This window comes from Fukomys damarensis, unplaced genomic scaffold (assembly GCF_012274545.1).
Source record: "Fukomys damarensis isolate Sample0158 unplaced genomic scaffold, DMR_v1.0_HiC HiC_scaffold_31, whole genome shotgun sequence".
In the NCBI taxonomy this organism is placed as follows: domain Eukaryota; kingdom Metazoa; phylum Chordata; class Mammalia; order Rodentia; family Bathyergidae; genus Fukomys; species Fukomys damarensis.
This window is the reverse complement of record NW_022900943.1, coordinates 19984826-20009170: the sequence shown is the minus strand read 5'-3', so window position 1 is coordinate 20009170 and position 24345 is coordinate 19984826. Positions and strand designations below refer to the sequence as shown.

At 34.5% G+C, this 24345-nt stretch overlaps 1 protein-coding gene across 2 annotated transcripts in view; it reads left to right on the top strand.

Moving 5' to 3' along the window:
- The first annotated feature begins 659 nt into the window (after window positions 1-659).
- The window catches only part of Abhd17b (abhydrolase domain containing 17B, depalmitoylase), a 26533-nt gene continuing 2847 nt past the window's right edge, over window positions 660-24345 (top strand). The window contains exons 1-3 of one of the 2 annotated variants that reach the window (XM_010638456.2): window positions 660-733; window positions 18634-19103; window positions 23039-23218. In XM_010638456.2, coding sequence (XP_010636758.1) covers window positions 18637-19103; window positions 23039-23218 — 647 coding nt within the window. In that variant the 5' untranslated portion in view covers window positions 660-733; window positions 18634-18636. Of the gene's footprint in view, window positions 734-12088; window positions 12113-18633; window positions 19104-23038; window positions 23219-24345 lie in introns of those variants that run through there. The other variant, XM_010638457.2, reaches the window with a different exon arrangement.

Below are 24345 nucleotides of genomic sequence, written 5' to 3'. Positions count from 1 at the left end.
TCAGAAAAAACAAGTTAGTTGCAAGAAGGGAGGAAATGACAATGTGGTCGTGTAAAAGTTGGAAACTGAAAAATACTATATGCACTTTGAAATTGTAAAACATTGTCAGAGATCTAAATAATGAATGAGTTGAAGATGAATATTAGATTACTATTTTGGACCTGAGAGAGGTGAGGTAAAGAAATTTGATTCTAAAGAATTCTCAGATACAGGAGCTAGAGACTGTAGGGTTATATACATGTAATTTTTTTTTAAAAGGAAAATCTTGAACATGTTTATTAACCAAAGAGATGAAACCTGCTAAAGAGAGGCTGAAGATATAGGAAATAGATCTACATATAGACAACTGAGTAGTTGGAGTCTCTGAAGATGCTTTTGGTAATGGAACCATCCAGAATGGGCGAGGGTGGGGGTAGTCACGAGGGATGAAACTTTTTCTCAGAAATGGAAAGCCCACGAGGATTTGATTGATTTCTGGTCCAGAAAGAGATCGAATATATATCTCTCAAGTTAAAGAACATCTTTTTCTGTATCTATTATGTGCAAAAATTAAACGTTCTTGGCATTTAATCTTTCCATCAACTGTTAGAATTTACAGAAAGTTGCAAAAGTAGAAGTGACTAAGCTGTGACTTGAATGTATTTATGTTTTATTTCAAGCCCTGGTATAGCAGTTTGAAAACCTGATGTCTTAAGAAAAGTTTTATTTTAAAAATGGGAGGAGAAAATTCTTGGTAAGTATCGCCTAGTAAAATCACTTCAGAGAAATATCTTAGCACTTAGTGCCATTGTTTTACAAAAGATTTTATTTCCCATCAGAAGATATTTTAACTTAGAAAAGTAAGAATAACATAATTTCTGAATAGAAGGCATCATTTTAAATAAAAATGTATTAAGTTCATTTAACACATCTAATTGTTCATAGCTATTTTCATTTTGCCAAATACTGTGGTAAGAACTTTATGGTAAACTAGCACCTGTGTTTAAACCACCATTGCCCCCAAAACAGGCAACTCTATCACATACACAAAAATAATATAGTAAATTATTGTGTTTTAAAACAATCCAATGAAGGCTGAACATTTTGTTGTTTAAAAACTATTGTATTTTTCTCATGTAAACTTTTTCGTGTTTTGTTTTACTCCAAATTGATTTTTAAGAACTGCTAAGAAATTAGTAAAGTGGCAAATAAACTGAAGCAACTCTTGAGATATGCAACTCTAGCAAAGTATCAATCTGTATGTATAACTTCTTTTTTGGTCCCTGCTGTAGTGAAAGAGTACGCTAGGTCGAAGTCTGAGGTTCTGCTTCTAGTGATGATAACACTGTAGAGAATAAAAGCAAGAGAGGAAGGTCATTGTTCAGGGACTTTGAAGCCAACATTTATCTCCTCCCAGCCCTGAAGAATGTGAAAACGATTAACTTAACACGGACTTATATTCCTTAATGTTGGTGAGGAAAGTCAAAAAGAACAGAAGATTTAGGTTCTTATCAGCTGAATATCCCAAATGTTAGAGCCTTGGATAAGCTTCTCTGGTAAGGTCTTCAACAGCATAGTTGACTACTCGAGAAAGAATATTTATAAAGGCAAAATTGCTGCTTTTATGGTGTTTAGGACATTGATGAAAAATATTTTATCACTTGGGAACATGCTGCACCTCAGGTTACAGGAACAAATTGCTCATTTTTTAAGTAAATGCTCATTTAAAAATGAATGGTTCAAATGTAAATTTTATTAGTCTACCTTTTAAGAAGCTTGTTACATCATCTCAAAAGAAACTAAAATACACAAGAATGTTTAGTGTTTGACAATACCACATTTACATTAGCTCTTCAAAATTATTCATGAAGATGCTTATGATGTTGCTCAGCTTTAGAACTCTTGCCTAGCATGTACCAAGGCCTGAGGACCAAGCTCTTAAAATGTCTTTCCAAATTAATCAGGAAGCGTGTCACTTTTCTTTTCTCCCCACCATCCAAATGACCCTTATAGAAAAAGGTTTTCCAGCCTTGTCAAGGAATGCTCATAATATAGCTTGATATGTAAAAATTATAGTGTTATTAGTTTATATTAGTTGGGATTTGATTTTTGTGTTGCAGTTAATGGACATTACCCAGGTAAAATACTATATTTAGCAAATTTGTTAGTTGTACATATGATTATCCTCACCTTAATAGTCTATTTAACTGTCTTATTAGAGATTTTAAGTTAGAAGGTAGGTTTTTCTAATGTACAGTTAAGTGTAGCTAAAAACAGAATTTAAGTACCCCAGTTTTCAGAAGGATTCAAGCCATAAATTACATTAATATTTTGAATTCTTGACTCAACAGACAAAAACCCCTATTTTGATTATTATCTCAGATTATATTTTGTGGAGTCTTAAATTGTGTAACTGCAGGGTCTTCTGTCCCTTTCATTTGATTAATAGATTATTGACCATATGAGTTCCGAAGAAAACATGGTCACTGACCTCATAGAGCTTAAATCTAGTAAACGCAGTAGACATGAATCAAGTAAGCCCACAGGTGGAAAACATGGCATGGATCACAGTTTTAAGCTGTGTCAAGAACTGGGTGCTGTGGAGAAATATTTTAGATTGGGGGGTTCAGAAGATCTCTTTGAAAGAGTAGCATTTGAGACTGGGATAAAGAGGAAGAAAAACAGGGGTACAAGCCCTAAAGTGGAAACTGTCATGCTTTCAGGTTATTGAAAGATGGTGAGACTGAGGTAAAATAAGCTAAGGCTAGCTCACGCAAGGCCTTTAAGGATCTCTGGAGAAGTTTGCTTTTATTACATGTACAGAGGGAAGCTACCAAGGAGTTCATAAGTAAAATATTAGTCACCTTTAGGTTATTTAGAAAAGAAAGTGTAGGAGAACATACGTGTATGAATGGAAGAAATTAACATTACTCCCAAATATTTTGTATTTTCACACACTTTGAGCTGTTCTTTTTGTTTTTTTCATTCTGAACAATAACCCTGATCAGTCCTTTCTATTTTCAAAGTCAAGAACTACATACTGCAAAAGGGTAGAAAAGATAATCTCAATAAATGCAGGAAATTGCATGGGCTCCCATCTTTGACTAAGGATAATGGAAACTGGATATATTTCCAATGGGTTTCTTGGTTTTAGACTTTTAAAATATTTGTTAGTTAAAATTTCCTGTCTGTGTGATGCTGTTTTAGGTGTTTTCAGTAAAGTTCCCAAAAGATTTACTTTTTTTTTTCCTTTAGAGATGTCATACAGAACTTTTAAATATTCTTAATGGTTTTGATGGAATATGAAATTAGATTTATTTTTTCTATAGGGCAAAGAGAAAAATAATCATACCTAATTATGTAAGGCTAATGTTAACATAGAATATGATGCCCTTAACATCTAGGTAGCAGAAGACAGGGAGGATTTTGTATAATACTCTTGCTGGAAAAACTGTACATCTAATAATTCATTGTTTTCATTTAAAATTGAGGCAGGGCCTTAACAGCGCCCTGAAATAGAATGATAGCTAGAACCTGAGTTTCCTAATAATTGGTCTGGTGCTCTTCCCACTATCCTTTATTTTATAAAAACGAGGTGTGAATATTGTGAAAGTCATTTTCAAAGCATAAAAACTGCAACAAAAAAATCATTAGGTGAATTTAATAGCTTTTGGTACTTTTACATATTTGTGGCATCCATACCTGAAGTGGTATGTAGGATGTGTTCAGGATGAATGGCTCATCCTTCTTAAATGCTCGCTTTCTTCTTGTAAACAAGATTCACAGACCTGTTGACTCCTAAAAGCGAGATTCCAGCTGTCAGATTCATCTCAATGAAGTTTCTGTTCCCCTTCACCCATACCTCATTTTCCCCAGTTACATTACTTGGCCTACAGCTTAAGAAAAATTTTGCTCTGTCAGTTTTGGCTAAAATATTTTTCACACCCTAACATCATCTCTTAAAATGAAAAAACTTGACACTTGCTAGGTTCTTTCTACTTGTTTTTTTAAAGGGAGACAATGAAACAATTCTTTCCAACCGAACTATGCAGCAAATTAAAAGAAATTGCATTATCATTATTTTGTATGGGAGAAAGTATTACTTGTTACTAATACGGAATTAAACAATTTTTCAGTGGAGTTGGATATTATTTACCTGAAGGATGTAATTTATACATTTTGCAGTAGAAATAGTATGGTATCCATTTGTTAATTTTCTATTTTTCTTGTAATATGTATTTGGCATACTGTCATGTACCAGGTTGAAATATAGGAGATTTTTTTCAGAATCTTAAATTTGAAATCTTGAAATTTAAATACTAACAATTATTTAACAGCATTACATGAGTTATCAAATTACTGTACTCTACTTAAGCCATCAGTACTATCAAATTCTGTTGTAAATCAGTCCCTTTAGGCCTATAATGTATGTAGTGGCTTAAATGACTGCTTCATTCTATTCACATGCTTAAAGAACTACAATGGTTTTCTACACGTTACTGAACTAAGATTTGTTTTTCAAGACACATCATTCTGGGTTGGTGGGTTTTTTTCCTTTAGGGCTTAAATATTTCACTCCAGGCTCTCCTTGACTTGAGTTTGTATTGAGAAGTTTGATGTGATTCTGATCGGCTTTCCTTTATAGGGGATCTGTTTCTTTTCTTTAACAGTTTTTAATATTCTGTCCTTGTCTTGAATTTCTGGGGAAGAATTTTTTTTTTTTTTAATCATGGCTAATTGAGGTTCTGTATACTTTGCTTACCTGTATATCAAATTCTTTTTCCCTGTTTGGGGAGTTTTCTGGTGTTACTTCTGAGAACAGGTTTTTGGTTTTGTTTTGTTTTTAATGTCATTTGCACTGTCTCCTGCTTTTCCATTGACTCTAGTCAATCTTAATATTGTTCTTTGAATCGTCTAGCAGCTGCTGGATTGATTTCTCATGGTCCCTTGCTATTTTTAAGAAATCTCTCCTCATGATTGCTAACCACAACCCTGTCTTCTATACCTGATATTCTGTCCTCACATTGACCCATTCTGCTGCTTTCAGTGAGAGTTTTCAATCTCCTGGATATCTGTTTGAATCTGTTTTGTGGATTCCATTTCTTTCCTGTGCTGGGCATTAATGGTTTCCATCATTGAACAAAGATTTCTTTTTAAATTCTATCCCCCCCCCTTTTTCCTTCCTTTGAGTGTATACACTGCTTTAGTTCTCACTATCATACTTTACTGTGATATTGGTAAGACTGTGATATGATACTGGAAAGTATATTGATCTCCTAGCCATAAAGGTTTTCCCTCTGTTTTTGCAAATCATATCTAACCCTAATTTCTGGCTCTATTACAAAATCTTTCCTAATCACTGAATTCTGCTTATATACAAATTCCTTAATTTTCTGTAAAATGAAAATATTCTATAGAACTTTATTAATGTTATTCTTTGTTATAAAATAATGAAAATATTAATTACCAATTTACAAAGGACCATGTAAATTTAGAATTTTAAAAAGCGACTATAATGATCTTTAGCCCACTTACCTTTTATTTTCAAATGGTCTTGGAAGAAATTCAGTAACAGTTTCCCTCTGTTAACTGTGTTGTCCTCATTTTCTTTAATTAGGCATTTAGATTGTTCTTTAAAATGAGTATTCCAGTTCTTAGTATGCACTACTGAAGAAAATGTGTGTAAAAAGTAGTATTGGCTTGCATAAGCCAGGGGAATGTGTTCAGCACAACTGACAAGTATTTGTTACACATCTTCTAGGATAGGGGTACTTTTTCAAACTTTTACTACAGATGAGTATGATTAAGGGAAAGAAGCTGGTGGTCAGCCAAAGGAAAAGGAAGCGGTGGAGATGGCAGTTTATATAGATAGTCGAACAGGGTAAACAAACTTAAAGACCAGATTAGTAAGGACTCATGTCCCACTGTCAGTGCAAAGAGAGTTAAAGAATATCATACTTACGTTGAAGATACATAAATGTCATCATCTTTTATCCCTACTAAATAGATATGTATGGAAAAAAATTGATGGGTAAGGAGAATATTATGCAGGATGGCTTCATATCTTCTGGCAGAAAGTTACAAAAAGTTGAGTAACATGGAAGTGGTTGAAGACTTCTGAGCCAGCTGTTAATTGAATTTTATTGGTTATTCTTAAGGTTTGCTTCTCACAAAAAGGGAGATCTCTAGTTTTTCCTGCATTCTTTAGTTAAAGTGACAAAGCAACGAAAACATTTTCTTACTATTCCTTACTCCTGAGGGCCTTCAATTGAACATTTTAAGTGTTCTAAGAAATCTTCCACATAATCAGCCTTAAAGATGCTAGAAGAGATAAATGACATTTCCTAACTTAAGTTAGCCTGTTCAGCTTAGAAAAGTGAAAGTGACCCCTTTCAATCAACATGAAAATGCATATACGGACATGGTCAATTTTCTATGTTTATCCTGCTTTTGTTTTTGTTTTTATTTTAATCTTATTTTCCTTTAAGAAGGAAAAGTATAGTCCTGTGTCCTGAGGATTGTTTGTGTATCTATATGTATTATGGGAGAAGAGAAATGTATATATCCCTTGTTTACTTGTTTGATATTGTAATGATAATCTTTCTACCTTTTAAACAAATCTTCTATCAGGAAACCTGGTAGGCTTAGGCTTACTCTAAAATCTGTGCACACCCTCCTTTTCACGGGCTGAAATTCTCTCCCTTCCCCAGTATGTGTAAGTCCATCTCTGATAAGGACTTAGGTATTTTTTGAAAGTATGAAATCTTGAGCAAGTTCTTTTGAACCTCCACTTGGAAGAAGACAGAGGTGTAGATAGTCCCTAATGGCTATGTGAAGACATACCTCCAGGCCAGGAGTAAAAAGAGAGCAAACAGAATTACTATATAACCTGGGTTGTGGGAAATGCCAAAAGGAAAAAGAAACTGAAGTCAAGAATACAATACAAAGTAGAAAGTCCTATCTAGATCCGAGAATATTAATCATATAGAACTGATGTTTGGGACAGGATTTGTGTTTACACAATTGAGATATGAATAGATTAAAATCCAGTTTTCTTCAGTATAGTACCAGAGATAACTATCTTAACCACAGATCAAATAAAAAGAAAGAAGGGTTCTTTAAGTTTTCCAAATATCTCTGTAGAAAATTAAGATACTGCAGCAGTTACAGATTAGGTAAATGCTAGTTTGAGAAGCATAAAGTAATGTAACATACCTTAGTCCAGAAATTCACATTTTTAATAGTGCTGTTGGTATCTAAGATAATTTTCAGGTTAAACCCAAGCTTTTGTCACACTAACTGATTTTGCATAAAAAAGATTAATTAGCTTGGAGCCATCCAATTAGGGTTTGTCCAAAGTCAGGTCTAAGAGCATTTTACAGTATTATTGATCCTGGTGTCATTTAGGGTATTAATTAGAAATAGTATGAAGCATTAGGACATTGACAAGGTGACTGCAGAGGCTGAGAACTGAAGCTTGCTGTCTTCAAATTGCCCAGAAATAACAGAGAAAGATAAAGTAACACTTATGTGACGCACAAAGATCTATGTTGGATTATAGCCTCTTTCATCTGCTCCTAAATTCAATTTCATTGATATTGGACTACTTACAGCTGATAAAAGAGAACAAAATTATCAGCAGTGAGAACAGTTCCTAAATCATCCCTTGATTAAGATTGGTACAGCTCAAATCCTTCACACAGGTATTCTACAAAGGTCAGGAGAATCTGAGAGTAAGATACGAAGATAACTCAGCCCTGAGAGACAGTACTGTGTTATCTACCCATTTGGCTAGGACACAGACCTTAGGCATGTTAATACTGGTCTAGTCAGTCTTTAAGGAGTAATGTCTTAGCTTCTAGATCTAAAAATACCTCCTTGATGGCAGCCTTTGAAACCCATAAATATACCGTTGACATTGAGGGAAGATAAAGGCTAAACCTTTCAGGTAGTATATAATCATGAAATTGGTGGTGTCTCTTCAGACAGCCCCAGAAGTCTCTGTAAGATAGTAAGGGGAACAGTGTAAATATATGCTGATCCTCAAAGCCCCCCTCTCAGACCTCTAAGACAGATTTTTCTATGTAACATTTCTGTACTATCTACCCATTACTACTCGTTAGTGGGTTTTTTGGGGACAGTGATGAGTTTTTATTTCACTGTTAGTATGTCCTTTGCTTCAGCATAAGATCTATAAAACTTCCTAGTGCCCTGGAGACTACCTTGTCCATATTTTAAGAAATGCTATTGTTAAGGAGTTAAAGTCTCAAAGGAAACAAGGAATGGAACCAGAGATCCTGGATGATCTTCTGTTTAAGTGTTCTGTCACAGTAAATTTTTTCCCTTCTGAAGGGCCCTTCATATATGTGTCCATGCTTTTGGAAGATAACTTTTGATAATATGTATAAACTGCAACAATTTTTTAGTTATCTACTGAATTTTAAGTTTAGAGAATTAGTGCTATTTGTGTTTTGGGGTTTATTTTTCATTTGTTCATGTGTGCACACTAAGGATTGAACCCTGGGGTCTCATGCCTGCATACTACGGTTGTCTCTGCCACTATGCTGTAGAGCCCCAGTTTAAATTGTTTCAGAAGTTAAAATATTTGACTTTTTTTAGAAACTTGAATCTGTATTTTGAATATTTAATTGCTCATAATTTTCATGTCAGTACTTTAAAATTTGAAGTATTCAGATTTTAAGACTTTTGAAGTAGCAGTTCAATTCTATTTAATATGTATATGCTAATTTGATAGAGTATTGTCCGATTTATAAAAAATAGTAAGTCAAAATTTATTGACCTTAGAATAAAACTAAAACTACTTTTGTACTTTTTAAGACATATTCTCCCCCTCTTTCCAAAAAGAAGTGAAAGCAGGGACTCAGATATTTTTCACCCATATTTATAGCAGTATTATTTGCAATAGCCAAAAATATGTCGATAATGAATGGATAAACAAAACGCTGTATCATTCATACTTTAAAAGGGGGAAGAGTCTGACATGTTATAAGATAAATGGACCTTGAAGACACAGACATAGGTGAAAGAAAACCAGTAACAAAATGGCAGTATATTGAGTGATTCTATCTATATGAGGTAGTCAAATTCTTAAAGAATGAATAGTCAAAATCTTAGACAAAAGCTAAGTGTAATGGCACTAGTTTATAATCCCATCCACTAGGAAGGTTGAGGCAGGCAGGATGATCCAGGCTATATGGGCAATTTAGCAAGATCCTGTCCCTGAATTAAAAAAAAAAACATGCTGGGGATGTAGCTCAGGACCCCTTGGGCCTGATCCACAGTACAACCCTCCCCCACAAAAAAAATTGTAGAGAAAGAATGGTTGTTGTCAAGTGCTGGAGAAAAGAGAAAATGGAGTTATGGATTATTTGATATGGTGTTTCAGTTCTGTAGAAGGTTGGCAATGATCATGATACAACATTGTGAATGTACATAATGCCAGATAACTATACACTTAAAAATCATAATTTTTTGGTTTATGTACGGTTTACCACACTGAAAAACAAAGCATTGTTTCCCTCCCTCCAAAATTACAACTCATGAACTTTAACTTGTTAAATTTAAATTAATGTGCTTTTTTAAGGTCCTTTGTTTTTAGTGTTGTGGTGGGAGTTTTGAAAACTCCCAAGTTTTGCAAATCAGAAACTTTTTCATTCTTGTACATGCTTTGGAAAAGTAAATAAATCTGAATCTTATGAACAGAATCTTAATCACGGTGTTTTAGAAATAGAAGAAACATCTATTTCAAACTTCTCATTTTACAGAACAAAAATGAGGTATAGATTAACTTTCCTAAAATTGCCATCTGTTCAGAAATAAAACTAAAACCAAAAGCCATTACCTTTTAATTCTTAGCTTTGTGGGCTTTGGGCTACATATACTCTGCTATGATGTGTGTAAAAACTTGATTACCCTCTCATTGGAAGAATTTACTAAGTTAAAGCTATCAGTGAAGAAGCAGTGAAAGCCCAAAGGACATATACCTGAAAAACAGAGGTTAATTGTCACAACAGAATAATTTTTTAAAATTGGTGTTCTAACAACTGAGGTGGTACTGCATCCAGAAAGCAAGAATTGGGTTACCAGGAGTATGATCCTCTTTTTTAAAGAAAGATTACGTTCAACGTTTGTTATCCATAATCCTTAAGTTTCCTGAAGCATACGACTACATTGACTAAATTATAGTGTGCCATATTTGGACCTTATATAGAATGAAATGTGAAAAATTTCCCAGGAACATATTTTGCTTCTTACAAACAAGGAGAAAATAATGTGTATTTGTGGAATGTTTCTAGGCTAATAGGACTGATTTTGTGAACTTTGGGGATACACGTGATGGAAGCCTTACAGTTGAAGTACCAAAAGCTTGTGATTTTGGGGGAAAGACATGTTTGTTCATGTTTTAAGCCTGCAGTCAGCAACATGTAGAGGTGTATCTTTGAAAGCTCTGAGATAATTGTACTTTCCAGTCACCAAAAGCTTTATAAGAGTCTGATATTTACACATGCAAAAATGGACAACCTGTCTTACTGCTTAGTCAGAAAGATATGATTCACTTGTTAGGGCATTACTTCAGTAGATCATCAGGATTGTAAAAGTGTTTAGAATATTCCTGGGCTATGTTCAGAAATTAGTTACCTAATAGTCACAAGATATTTTTTACAGTTTTCTGTGGTTTGCTTGCAACTTCAATATGTAAGGAACCTGTCAAGAACATGAGTGCTTTTAAGAACACCAAAACCATGCATTGAAACATAGCCTAATTGGTTTTCATTGGTTATTTTTAATAAAATTAAAATTGGGTTAGTAATAAAGTCTACCTTGGAGCATCTTTATCAAGATATATAGGCTTCTAAAATAGTGTTGTGCAAGTAGTCTTATTTACTTGGATGTGCTTTATCAGTGTACAACAAGAAGAGCTGTCAGAATTGCTTACCTATGTAGACTGTGATGGAGAAGCCTGGATAGAAGGGGCTCCAGCTTTTGAAGCTAGTGTGAATGTGAAGCACATGAGTTCTGATTCTGAATTGTCTGTTTCTAAGTCTCTAGTTTTGCACTGCTCAGGAGCACTTTTGAGATACTTGTGCTGTGCTATGCCTCTAGCCACACAAGTAGAGGCACTAAATAATTGAGTATTTAATTTTAATTATGTATAAATAACATGTAGTTACTAGCATCACATTATGTACAGTATGTCTAGTAGGATTTAAGAACTGAGGGAAAATAAAAGTATAGAGATGACTACATTGAACTGTGTCACTTTTGATCCAGTTTCATTACTCAGACTGTTTTATAGGTTGTTCAATCTTTGTTTTTTTTGGTGGGGGGGTTGGTACTGGGGATTGAACTCAGGTGCTTGCACTTGCAAGGCAGGCCACCGAACCACTGAGCTAAATCCGTGGCCCCAAGGCTCTTCAATCTTAATTTCTATCTTTTTCTATAATATTGTTGTAGATATGACTTTCTCTCTTCTGGTACTTAGTGCCTTTTATTTACTTAAAAAAAATAATAATAATAACATAACTTGCACTAAATCTGAACTATTTTGAGGTCAGTGGTTAAATGCTTACCATCTTCTCAGAGGTTTATTTTTGTTTTTATTTGTGTTTTAATCTAACTCCAATTCTTCTCACCAGTGGGAAAATAATCTTACCTTGGCATTATCCAGTACATTTTCCAATTTGACAAAATCCTTCACTTTCTAAACTCAGAACTATCAAGGCATTTGTCTGGTTTACCACCAAAACACCCCAAGTAACTCACTGGCTCTATTATTATTTATCTAGAATCTTACTAGTATTCAAAATTGTGATTTTTTTTTTTTTTACCTAAAAAGTATCAGATATAATTCTTTTTTTAAGAAAAAATTAGTTTTGATGAACTTTTTTCTTTTAATTTGAAATATAAAAAATCTCTAATACTTCAAAAAACTTTTCCGAGTTTGTTTCTATACCCACATAACATAGTCTGTGCAATTTCTTCAAGTGAATTAAGTTTTTCTAGCAAATTCATCTAAATTTCATGATCTGACCTCATAGGCAGTGGAGTGGCTCTGCTGCTAATTCTTATTGGAGTTTTTTAAAAAGAAGAAAGTACATTCGACCTCATAAAGGTAAGTATGAGCATTACAAGCGCTGTTTCTGCATAAGATAATGTATATCATGCTAAGAGCTTCCTTTTAAATTTGTAGATCACTGTAAATGTTCTCTGCTCCGCTGTTATATTAAAAATGAGCATTTTGTCAAATTTCTTTCAAGGCGAATATTCATTAGTGTGTGTCTGCGCACGTGCGCACACACCCATACACTGCAGAACCTAGAGCCTTCACAGTGAGTGACACCCTTTGCCCTTTTTGTTATTTTTTGAGATAGGATCACAGTAGCATTCAGTTTTACATATAGTGTGTACTTTTAATAAATGCTACTACCAATTACATAATTTGGTTTTGATCACATGATCTTAAAGGATACTAAAATGAGTGTAATATTCCTTTGTTTGATATTGGCATACTTAGTCTGAGTTATTGTATAATCACCTTTGTTAGTGTTAGGATGACCTCTTGTGTCACTGTACTGGGTACCTGGTCCCACTTGCACAGACCTAAATTCTGACTTTTGTTTCTTATTTTTCATAGTTGAATGTCTTTGCTGTCATTTTAGTCCACTCTGAATTTCCTATCTTGCTGTTAATCAAACACCTTATATTTGTTCATTTCTGGTGTTGGTAAGCTTCTGGGTTTTTGTTTGTTTGTTTGTTTTCTGGTTTCTTTACCTATTGGTTCATCTAAAACAGATTGTAATTTTTGTAACCAAAGTAAGCATCAGTGTGGCTGGAGATACATATGTTCAGTGGTCTAGTGCTTGTTTAACACATGCAAGACCTTGGAGGTCAAGTCCCATTTCTGAACCCCACTACCACCCCCCAGCATCCAAAGTGACTTTTTTCTTGTGTTACGAAACACATCAATCTTTATATTTTGCATAATCTCCCTGTTTTCAATTATTTTGGTCTTTAAATATTTAGAGTTTTTTTTTTAAATAGCTTTAAAAAATGTCTCAGAACTTACTATGTTACTCCATATCATTGGTACTTCCAGAAGCCTTGTCATCAGTCCTCTAACTAGTTACAGAGTCTCTAGATGACGTGATAAATTCTGATAGCCCACAAAAAATATGCGATACTCCTCCCCAGATTTATGCATCAGTGAAACCAAATTCAAAGTAATTCATCTTGGGCTTTGGGAGTGTATTTTTTTAACATTAAATCTAGTATAGCAAAGTGTAAATGATTTATTATCTTCAACTTATACTCTGAATAGGTAAGACTTTAAATTATAAATAGAATTTAGACCATAGCTCTAAAATACCACTCAAGAGTACAGAAAGGATAGTATTTTTAATGTTTTCTAAACCTTTTAAAGACATTTGAGTTCTGATTCAGTATAACATAATATGGAACCTTAAAGAGTCAGTGGTCGTTTGCAGATGCTAAGACTACGAGTTGACCCCCATTACCAAGAAACCATTACAAAGAGAATGGAAGATTTTTTATCAGGAAGTCATATCAGAAATTGACAGGAGTTACGTTAGAAAGAGGAAGAAGATGTAGTGGGTCATTCTATTTAGGGACATTTTTAACATTAGTCTTCCTGTACTCTGGAGGAAAAATCTGTTCATCCTTTTCCTTTGTTATTGAACAAGAAAAAGTTAACCAAGAGAAACGGGTTTTTAAATTATTTCATATAATTTTAGGAAATCCCTCTTGCTCTAAGTGAAATAACCAAGTATCCTCTGTAGGGTTGAGTTGTAGCTCAGAGTTTAGAGCACTTGACCTAGAACATACAAAGGAAAAGCTAAATAGGCCATCTGTTTAAAGTGAAATGACCTTTCATTTTGTGTGTTGATGTCAAGAAGGGCAAGATTTCCTGCTTCCTGGAAGATTGTCCTATTCTTCATAATGCACTGAACAATTTTAGTACTAACAATGTATTTCCTTCTATGTGCTCCTAATCCGCAACACTCAATTTCAGAGATTTTGACTGCTTCTCTTTTGTCCCCATGTAAGAAAATAAGGTTAGTGGGTTTTTTTCTTCTTCCTCCCCCCTGCTTCCTTTCTTTCCTTCTCCCCACTACTTTTGTGGAAGCTTCTTAGACACAAAGAGTTGAAATAATCTTAACTAATCTGCTAACTCATTAATTACAAATACTAGAAATCTTTCTGTGCTTTAGGAACTCTGGCACTATAGGTTTATTTGTAAGCAGGCAGCTGTGATGGTTGCTACCAAGAATACATCAGTCTGAGCATTGGCTCTGTCCTTGTTAATTTAATTTGTATTTTTTCTTCAGCCTCCATCTTTATTTCCCTTTGCATAAATATATATTTTGATATGCTTGTTTTTGTTTTTGTTTTTTGTGGTACCTGGGATCAAACTCAGGACCTTGTGCTTGTGAGGCGGGTGCTTGTGAGAGCGGATTTAGCTACAAGCTTAAGCCATCCAAGTCATCTTTCTGACTACAAATAATATTCCATTATCTGCATCAAACACCATTTCCCCACTGATGGCATCTTGTGTTGCTTCTGATCAGTCATAACGTGGCAGTGAGTACTCTGGTACCCACTTGTTACCTTATGAAACTATACAAGTTTCTTTGGACTTACTCAAGGGTAGAATTTTTAGCTACTCTCTTGTAGGACGACTTACCAGCATTTCACAAAGATTCCTATTTTCACCATTACTGAATATTACTCAGTTTTGTATGTTTTGTTTTTACTGTAGTTCTGAAGTACTATTTTTTGCATTTCTAATGGTGAGGTGAGTCTTTCCCTCATATTTGTTACACATGTGAATTCTGTGTTTTCAAGTTGCCTGTTTTTTTTTAGTATAAATTTTTTCCTTATTGTTTATTGGTACTTTTTAAATATATAGTACAGTTACATTTATCATTTGGATCTTGTACCTTTACATGACATATCTTGGGTTACCTATTATTTTTTTCCTCTTGCTTCTGCAGAGGTTCTCATTTTTTATTTTACTTATTTTTACGGTTCAGGCGATTGAACCCGAGGCCTTGCTTATGCTATACAACCATTTACTACTGAACCACATACCTAGCCCCCTCATACTTTAAGTATTTATCTGCATTAGTTTTGGGTGATGAAGTCTTTCTCAGGCTTGCTTTTCTGAATAGGTATCCTTCATTTGATTAAAGATATATCTGATTTTGTGTGTATGTAATTTTAAGCTTTTGTAGGTTTGCTCTTTAAGTCTGTAATCTGTCTGAAGTTTGTCATATATTGATAGGGATAAAACTACTATTTAGGTGGTAAGTTTTCCCAACGTATTTTACTAAAGAATCCTTTTCCTCCTGCTTTGAAACCTGCCATGCCCTACCATATTCTTGTTCATATGTGAGTCCATTAAGCTGTCTTTTGTTAGTAAGTCTTTCTGAATTAGCCTAAATCTTCTTTATTACTGTAATGTGGTATAGTCTGTCTACTTATCTGGGAGGGAAAATTCCCAGTTACCTTGCACAATACATATATATCTTTGCTTTTTCTTTTCTTTTTTTTTTTTTTTGGTACTGGGGATCGAACTCGGGTCCTTGTGCTTGAAAGGCAGGCACCAGAACCACTGAGCCAAATCCCTAGCCCTGCTTTTTCTTTTCAAAATTAGTTTTTCATAGATTTTTGCCTGTGTTTCACTGCTTTATTATGATAAAATTCACATACTGTAGAATTCACCCATTTAAAATGCACGCCTCAGAGATTTTTAATGAATGTGTTCAGGCTTGTGCAAACATTACTAAATCAGTTTTACATTTTCATTTCAACATTATCTCCTAAAGATACTTCATATCCTTTAGTCCCTACTTCCCAGCTCACTCATCCTTCACAGCTCTAGACAATCACCTTTTTTATTATAGGTGTTGCTATTGAAAAATGAAAAATTTTAATTCTCTAGTAAGTAATTTCTATCTTGGTAGAAAAATTTAAGGGTAAAATTTTCTTTATTCCTAATGTTTTTCATTTTTACCAAAAAGTGTCTAGCCATGAGAGTTACCCCATGTTTGGCACCCTTTGAACTATTTCAGTCTGAATTGGTATCTTTAATTCTAAGAAACTCAGCCTTTCCTGAGACCTCTTCTTTGTGTGGATATTGCTCTCTCTACTTTCAACCTCCTTATATAAAATTTGATTTTCTCTTTTCTCTCTTTCTTCATTATCTTCCCCCAAATTGCATATTTGGGGATTTCTCATCTGCCTGCTTGCCGCCTTTTCTGAAAACTCTCCTTATTCCTCTCCCTCTCCCTCTCTCATCTTATTTTAAATCCTTTGCTGCTTCTGTAAGTTATTGAATTTGTTATCTTTTATGACTTTCATTGAATGGGTCCCAGTTAGCTCACTTTGCGACAGTGGACATGGGAATGATTTTCTTCTGCCATCATGAAGAAGGTCGTGTTATTTTCACTGGCTAAGACCCTGGCACTACAGACAGCTATTTTCCTTTTTTGCTTCTTTGGTATTTATCTGCAGAAGAATCTCTGTGCCATTACCTATGTTCAGTCGGCAGGTTTATTTCTGAACTGGTTTATTACAGTGTATATGTCTTCATGTCTTGGTGCTAAATTATAGGAACATACTCTAGCTATATGCACTTTACTTACTAATAAAGCTTTTAATTAGCAGTCGTGGGTCAGTAGTTACAGCATGTAAGGAATATAGAGTGAGAAATAACCATAGTCAGTTACTAAATAGAACGTTGATATATTGTACTTCTACCTTATTTCCCCCCATGCCCCTCCAGGTCATCTCCTGAAACAGACCCTTTCTCTGCCATCTTCATCAGATTTTTAAAATCTTCCTGTTGCAAGATAGTCACATTCTGTCGTGGGCACCCGTGATGGCAGACCTTGTAGAGCTTTCAGTGATAACACACCTGGCTGTGGCACTCGTTACACATTCTTTGTGTCCTTTGCCCTGCATATGCCCTCATCATCCTCATCGTCATATTTCAGGAAGCCAAGTCACATTAGCACCTAGAGGTGTGATGCCTAGTTTTGACTTCTCTTCTGATTCTTGTTCCAACTTACTTTGAAGGCTAAAAAGAAATAAAGGTGGAATAGCAAGCAAAAGTGCTTTTGATATTCAAGACGCTTTCCCTGCTCATGTTTTAAAGTCCTTCATGTTGTACTTAGCTCTCTTCCTGTGCTGTTTCTGCTTTCTACCTGGTGTGTTTGCTCTGAGAAATTAACACATTCATATTGAGTCTCAGAGAATCTATTTTCATTCATTGGTGAGTGAAAAGGATGTTCTTTTCTCTTTTTTCAGGGTTTCCCCCCCCCCCCCGGACAGGGTCCCACTTTGTAGTTCAGGCCTCGGGCTGACCCTAAACTCATTATGTAGCTCAGGCTGGCCTCTGCCTCTGAGTGCTGGGATTACAGGCATGAGCCACCATACCCATCAGGATGTTCTTTTCTTAAATATCTCAACCCTTTAGTTGCTCTCCTAAGGAAATTTCTCAATATAATGATGTATAATTTTTCCTGTCTTTTACTTGGCAGAAAGTTTAGTGTGCTATCAAACCTTTAAGTAATTATTTTGAATGCCCTCTTAGTAGAATTAAGCTACAGTCTATGTCAGCTAAAAAGAGAGTGTGAGAAAGGATAAAATAGAAATGCTGATGGTGCAAAAATAAATACTGTTTGTTTTTGCCCAAGTTAATACAGTAGATACTTTACAAATATAGTACCCCCCCAAAAAAAATGGGAGGAAGACCATTCTTGAATGTGCCAACCATATGGCTATTACTACTGGATTGTATACCTCCCTGACATTTGATCTTCACAACCACTATGTTCAGTGTAGGTATTTACTGGCCTTGTTTACCTATGAAGAAAATCAAAGAGGTAAATAATTTGCCCAAGGAGACAAAGCTAGTGTTAAAATGGGATTCCACCCCAGCTCTCTGACTTTAATCTTGTGTTCTTCATCCAACATGAGGAAATTTAGCCTTTCTTTTTCATAACTGACTTCAAATTTTAGCCTTTTTTTAGTGTGGGCAATAATTATATACATGCATACATGTCAACATACATATATTTTTTACATTTTATAGGTTATTTGAACCATCTTACTGTGATAGAATGAAAGGCTGCTTTCCCACAAGTAGGATTTTGGAATCTGCTTGCATGAGAGTAGGGGTGACTTGCATCAAATTGTGGCTCTACCACTGCTTCACCTTCTGTACTTTGTTTATTTACTTATCATATAATCCCTAGCTTCTTCATGAGATTCTGATAATCTTTATTGAGTTACACAAAAATTACAAGATAATCTAAAGATAATTTATGTGATTATATCTGTTATCTTTCACATTTTTGTTATGTATAATAATCACTTCTGTTTGAAGCACAGTGTTTGAGTTTTATCTACTGGCTAGGGGTATTTGCCTCACTCCAGGATTTAATGTATTTCTAGAAAGACACCAAGATCTGTTGAGGCAGGTACTTGAAATTGTAGTAGACATTAACCACCAATAGTAATTACTCATGCCTTTATTTTAACCCATTGTACAAGAATGTAGAATCCACATTCAGTTATTAAAAACCTTTGCTTTCTCTTTTTATTTTTCAGAGGATGAATAATCTTTCATTTAGTGAGCTATGTTGCCTCTTCTGCTGTCCACCTTGCCCAGGGAAAATTGCTTCAAAATTAGCATTTTTGCCACCTGATCCAACTTACACACTGATGTGCGATGAAAGTGGAAGCCGCTGGACTTTACATCTCTCAGAAAGAGCTGACTGGCAATACTCTTCTAGAGAAAAAGATGCTATTGAATGTTTCATGACTAGAACCAGTAAAGGCAACCGAATTGCCTGTATGTTTGTGCGTTGCTCACCCAACGCCAAATACACTTTACTCTTCTCACATGGAAATGCTGTTGATCTTGGTCAAATGAGCAGCTTTTACATAGGACTGGGATCACGGATTAATTGTAATATATTCTCATATGATTATTCTGGATATGGTGCAAGTTCTGGAAAACCAACAGAGAAGAACCTATATGCGGATATTGAAGCTGCTTGGCTTGCTCTGAGGACAAGGTACTTTGTGATTGGGAAGTATTTTTCACATTTATGGTAGTTACCCAAAACTGTACTACATTAAAATAGTATAAAAATTATTTTTATTATACATGCCTTGAACTACTATTGAAAGATTTTATTTATAAATATATACTTAGTAATCATTAAACTTTTAGGTTATAGTTCAAAATTTTATATAATAACCAAAAAAAACCTCTTTAAGACAGCTAAGGTTAGTATACATATATATTAATGCATGTGTGTATGTATGACCTAAAGTTTTTAAATGTTAAATGTTTGGTTTGATGAACCCACTTATTGAAGTGTAGTATCCTAATGTTTGTTCACAGTTGTAGCCTTTCAGGGAAATTAGAGAAAATGATGATAAATTTAAGTGACCATTCACTTGATCTGTCATTATTGAGACACTTTATTATTTTATATAATTATTTTGTGGGCAATGTGATTTAAATAGACTGTACTGGAATATTAACATTGTTTTTATTTTGATGAGATTTTACCTTACATTGTGGACTCCTAAAATTTAGAAAGGCAGTTTTCAGGTTTTTGTTTTTTTTTAAGTAATGTCTTGATAAATTATGTGACAAAACTTTATTATTTTGTCAATTATTTTTGGATTATAAAAAGAATATACATTTGGAGACTGGAAATTACATTAAATTTTTCTAGTCGGGCTGGGGATTTAGCTCAGTGGTTCTGCCACCTGCTTTGCAAGCGTAAGGCCCTGAATTCAATCCCCGGTACCAAAAAAAAGAAAAGAAAAGAAACATTATGGTGGCTCATGCCTGTAATCCCAGCACTCGGGAGGCAGAGGCAGGAGGATCGCTGTGAGTTCAAGACCAGCCTGGGCTGCATAGTGAGTTCCAGTTCAGTCTGAAGTACATAGTGAGACCCTGTCTCAAAAAACAAAAAAACAAGACGAAACAAAAAAAGAAACATTAAATTTTCCTAGTCCCCAAGATACATACAAATTTTCCTTGAAAACTATCTATTTTGTAGAGTTGAGTGTGTTTTCTCAGGAATCAGATTAATTTTGATTAGTTCAATAAATAGATAGGTATCTTAGCATAAGTTGTCATAAGCTCTCTGTTAAGTGTAAACTAGAAGACATAAAAGTTTATTGTTTATAATTTAATGTTTATTACTGGTGCCAAAGAGAACGTCTTTAATTTTATAATAGGCATAACCTGTTTTAGAAGATGTCTTTAAAAATATTTCCTTTTCCAAAAGTGTAAAAATTACGCTTTCAGCAAAATTCTATACAAAGTATTACTAGCTCTGTGTGGTACCTATGTCTGTAATCCTGGGTGCTCAGTAGTCTGAGGAACTTTGAGGAAGGCCTGGGCAATTTACCAAGACCCTGTCTCAAAAACTCAAAGGCCGAGGATGTAGTCGGGTGCTACCTGAGCTCAGTCCCCAATACCAGGGGGGAAACGGGAGGGAATACAGGGATTTCTAATTAAAATTAAATGAAAATGTAGATTTGAAGAGTTAAAATAGTAGTAAGGAGTTAAAAGAGAATGGTAAAAATCATTTAGTGGTTTTAAAACAATTTGTCGTAAAGATTATATTTTTAAAGTTTAATATCAGTGAAATAATATTGCTTAAAGTTGCTAAGGTAAAACAGTCTTATTATTAGTACTTCTAAGCAACACAAAAGGGTAATTTTACTGAAACAAAACATGATATTCAGTATTCTATGTTTATTTTAAAAATCTAATCAGCTTTTCTTTTTCTTGTTGGATATCCATTTAAAGAAAACTTTATAAGATGATTCCCAGTCTTGATTTTTTTTCACATATTTGATCATTATTAATAAGAAACAAAGACGGCATAAATTTAAATCATCCTTTAGACTCTTAGCAATTCTGTATCTTCTACCCTCATGTTGCACCCTAAATACAATTGGAAGTTAGAAAGATTAAGTGGTCTTGGGAAATATATTAAGTTCTCTGAGCCTGTGTCTTCATGTGTTTAAAAAGGTTAGGTAAGATTTTCCAGATAATTTTCAGTTATGAAGAGTGTGTGTGTGTGTGTGTGTGTGTGTGTGGTGTGCCTATTTGGAATATGTGACTTATAATTCTTTTTCTTAATCAAAGTTAAGGCTTAAGTAATAAGAGGGAAATAATGAATTTAAGTAATTATTATTTGAATGATCTCCTTTTCAGAAAAATTGATATGCCTAATAACCCAGTTTCTGACCTTCTAATGAACCAAAAAAGAAAATAAGGTCCTGATGTTCACTATGTGGTCTTCAACAATTCTTAAGCTCTCAGTGTTGTAATGGAAAGAGCGCTGGCCTGGGAGTTGGTATATCTGGTCCTCATTATAGCTCTATCATTAATTTATTGTGACTTTGAGCATCTCTATACAGTCAACTAGATTGATGGTCACAAAAGTCCTTCTGATTTATACTGTCTGAAACTGTTACTGCTTTTAGTTATCTGATGCTTCATTGGCACCTGACCCTGTTTCTCTAGAGCAGTGCTGGTGAACCTTTTAGTGCTTTGAGTAATAAGCAGCCTGCTGTGGCATGAATGCCATAGGTTCACCAACCCTGCTCTAGAGTTTTGCCATTGCCATATTTAGCCAAAAACCCATAATTGCCACCAGCAATTATTGTTCACCTCTTAACAATAATGTAGTGTGGAGTTGTGCCAGTGCTGGTAATGTTCATTCTCCCAATTTCTTTCTGTGTAAAGGAAAAAAGGCTTTTCTGAGTTCAGTCACATTGAGTAAATTAGGACTAGATGGAACCCCACCTTAGATTATACCCCAAATGTTTGTGTAGGACTGATTAGAAGAAACTATTGTGAGGAGTATTATTATCAGGATAGTTCACATAATCTTTTCCTGGAAGAGAACATGTATATAGTTTGCCCTGCTCTTTCCTAGTGAATGTTCAGATTCTCAGAAAGCTCTCTTACCTGTCTAAAGGTCTAGAAGCTGCTTTGCAAATGGCTCTTAACTACCAGAACTGATTACTCTCTGCCAGCTAAGTAGAAAGGCCAAATAACAGTAATATTTGTCAGTAAATTTGTATTTAAATCTCTAGCAGTCAGTGTTAAGGGAGTAAAATGTTACTATTGGAAGTCTAGTCATAACTGAACTGCATTGTTATTGTATTCATTTCATACATAGTCTTATGTAGCATTTCATCAGTATAACCAGTTTAGAAAATAAAAATGAGCCTTTCTCAGTGTCTGGAGAAATAACTTTTGTTATATTGAGTGAAAAATGAGCACTAAATATACATTAAACACTAGTCCATTAAAATATTAGTGATATAATTGGGCCTCTTGGCACACAGTTGTATTCCCAGTTACTTGGCAGACCAAGGCAAGAAGATTGCAAGTTCAAGGCCATCCTGGCCAACTTAGTTGAGACCCTGTCTCAAAACATAAATTTAAAAGTCCAGGATGAGGGCCAGGGATTTAGCTCAGAGGTTCCGCTGCCTGCCTTGCAAGCGCAAGGACCTGACTTCAATCCCCGGTACTCAAAATAAATAAATAAAAGTCCAGGATGTAACTCAGTGGTAGAGCGCTTGACTACTGTGCTCAAGACCCTGGATTCAGTGTCCAGTAGTGTGTGCGCGTGCGCACACACAGGGTAGTTATCTGATGTATGCCAGACTTAGTCAACAGTATACTAGGTTGAATTACTAGAGTATAACAAGTGATGTAGTACATTTTTGAAGATTGAAATTTTAAACAATATCAACAATTGTTTCTGAAAGGTAAAAGATGAAATAAGCTTACATTATAGAGCTTATTGTAGAATTAAAATTAATGTTGATAACTGGGAAACAATTTTTAATCATAAATTAATTAATATTGTCTCATCCTACATTGTTCTAATATTAAATCTTTAGAAATGATGTGACATTTTCTTCCAGTTCAACTTTTTTTTTTTAAATCTTCTGAATTTTGCAGGTATGGCATTCGTCCTGAAAATGTGATTATATATGGCCAAAGTATAGGGACAGTACCATCTGTAGATCTTGCTGCTCGGTATGAGAGTGCTGCTGTTATTCTTCATTCTCCTTTGACCTCAGGAATGCGAGTTGCTTTTCCTGATACCAAGAAGACCTACTGTTTTGATGCATTCCCAAAGTAAGTGGCAATATTCAAGATCAATTCTAGGAAATTTGAATTTTTTTTCCTATCACTTTAGACATTGGTGACACAGTTCATTCAGCGATAAGCTTCTGTTTTTTATTCATTATCATTATACACATCATTATATCATTATAGCGGTTGTGAAAAAAGTTAAATTGAAGAGGATTGGCAGGTGTCCAGTAAGAAGTTCAAAATGTTTGACCAGTAGCAATCCACAAAAGGAAGATATTATACCCTACATAGTGTCACTAGTATTAGACACAAAACAATGAAATTGTGAAGTAAAATTGATAGAACTGGTTGTACATTTGGGCATGAGATGTAAAGAGAAGATCCCAGTTTCTCCCTGAGCTGCTAACATTAAGTGAGATACCTAACTGGGAAAGGAATAAGAGGGAAAAATTAGTGAATGATATCTAGTTAATGATATTTAATTGAGGGCCAGGGATTAAGCTCAGTGGTTCTACCACCTGCCTCACAAGCATAAGGACCTGAGGTTGATCCCTGGTACTCCTCCCAAAAAAGATAGTTAATTTACCCAAAAAATTGAGTCTTATATGAATTAGAGTATAGACCTTTCCTCATTTAATGACCAAGTTACAGTTCTGCATGGTTGAATTTGGTCGCTAAATGAAGAATTGTATATAGTGTATACATTACAATATTCAAAATAAATGATTAAAGGAAACTTGAGCTTTATGACTTTTGTTTGTATAGCCACATGCAGCATTGTAAATGCCTAACAACATAGAACTACAGTACTGTACAGTACAACCAGCAAACATTTTAGCACTGTATGAACAGGTGTCTGTACAAAAAAATGATACTGAGGCTCTGTTAACCAGACATGTAGAACTGTACCAAGAAAAAAAAAAAAGTGAGTCATAAATTTGAACAGTGCACCTGGGTTTAATGTCCAGTCATTAAATATGTAGGTTGTTAAACAAATATCGTTATTGTCATCACAAACCCTGCAAACATAGTGTTACATAGATTTGGAAAAGGGCAGCTGCTTCATGCTTCTCAAGACAGGAGGTAGTTCCCACCTGTTTTTAGTTTTTCCTGCATACTGTAGTTGGAAAAATCGATGATTTTTTTTTTTTTTTTTTTTTTTTTTTTTA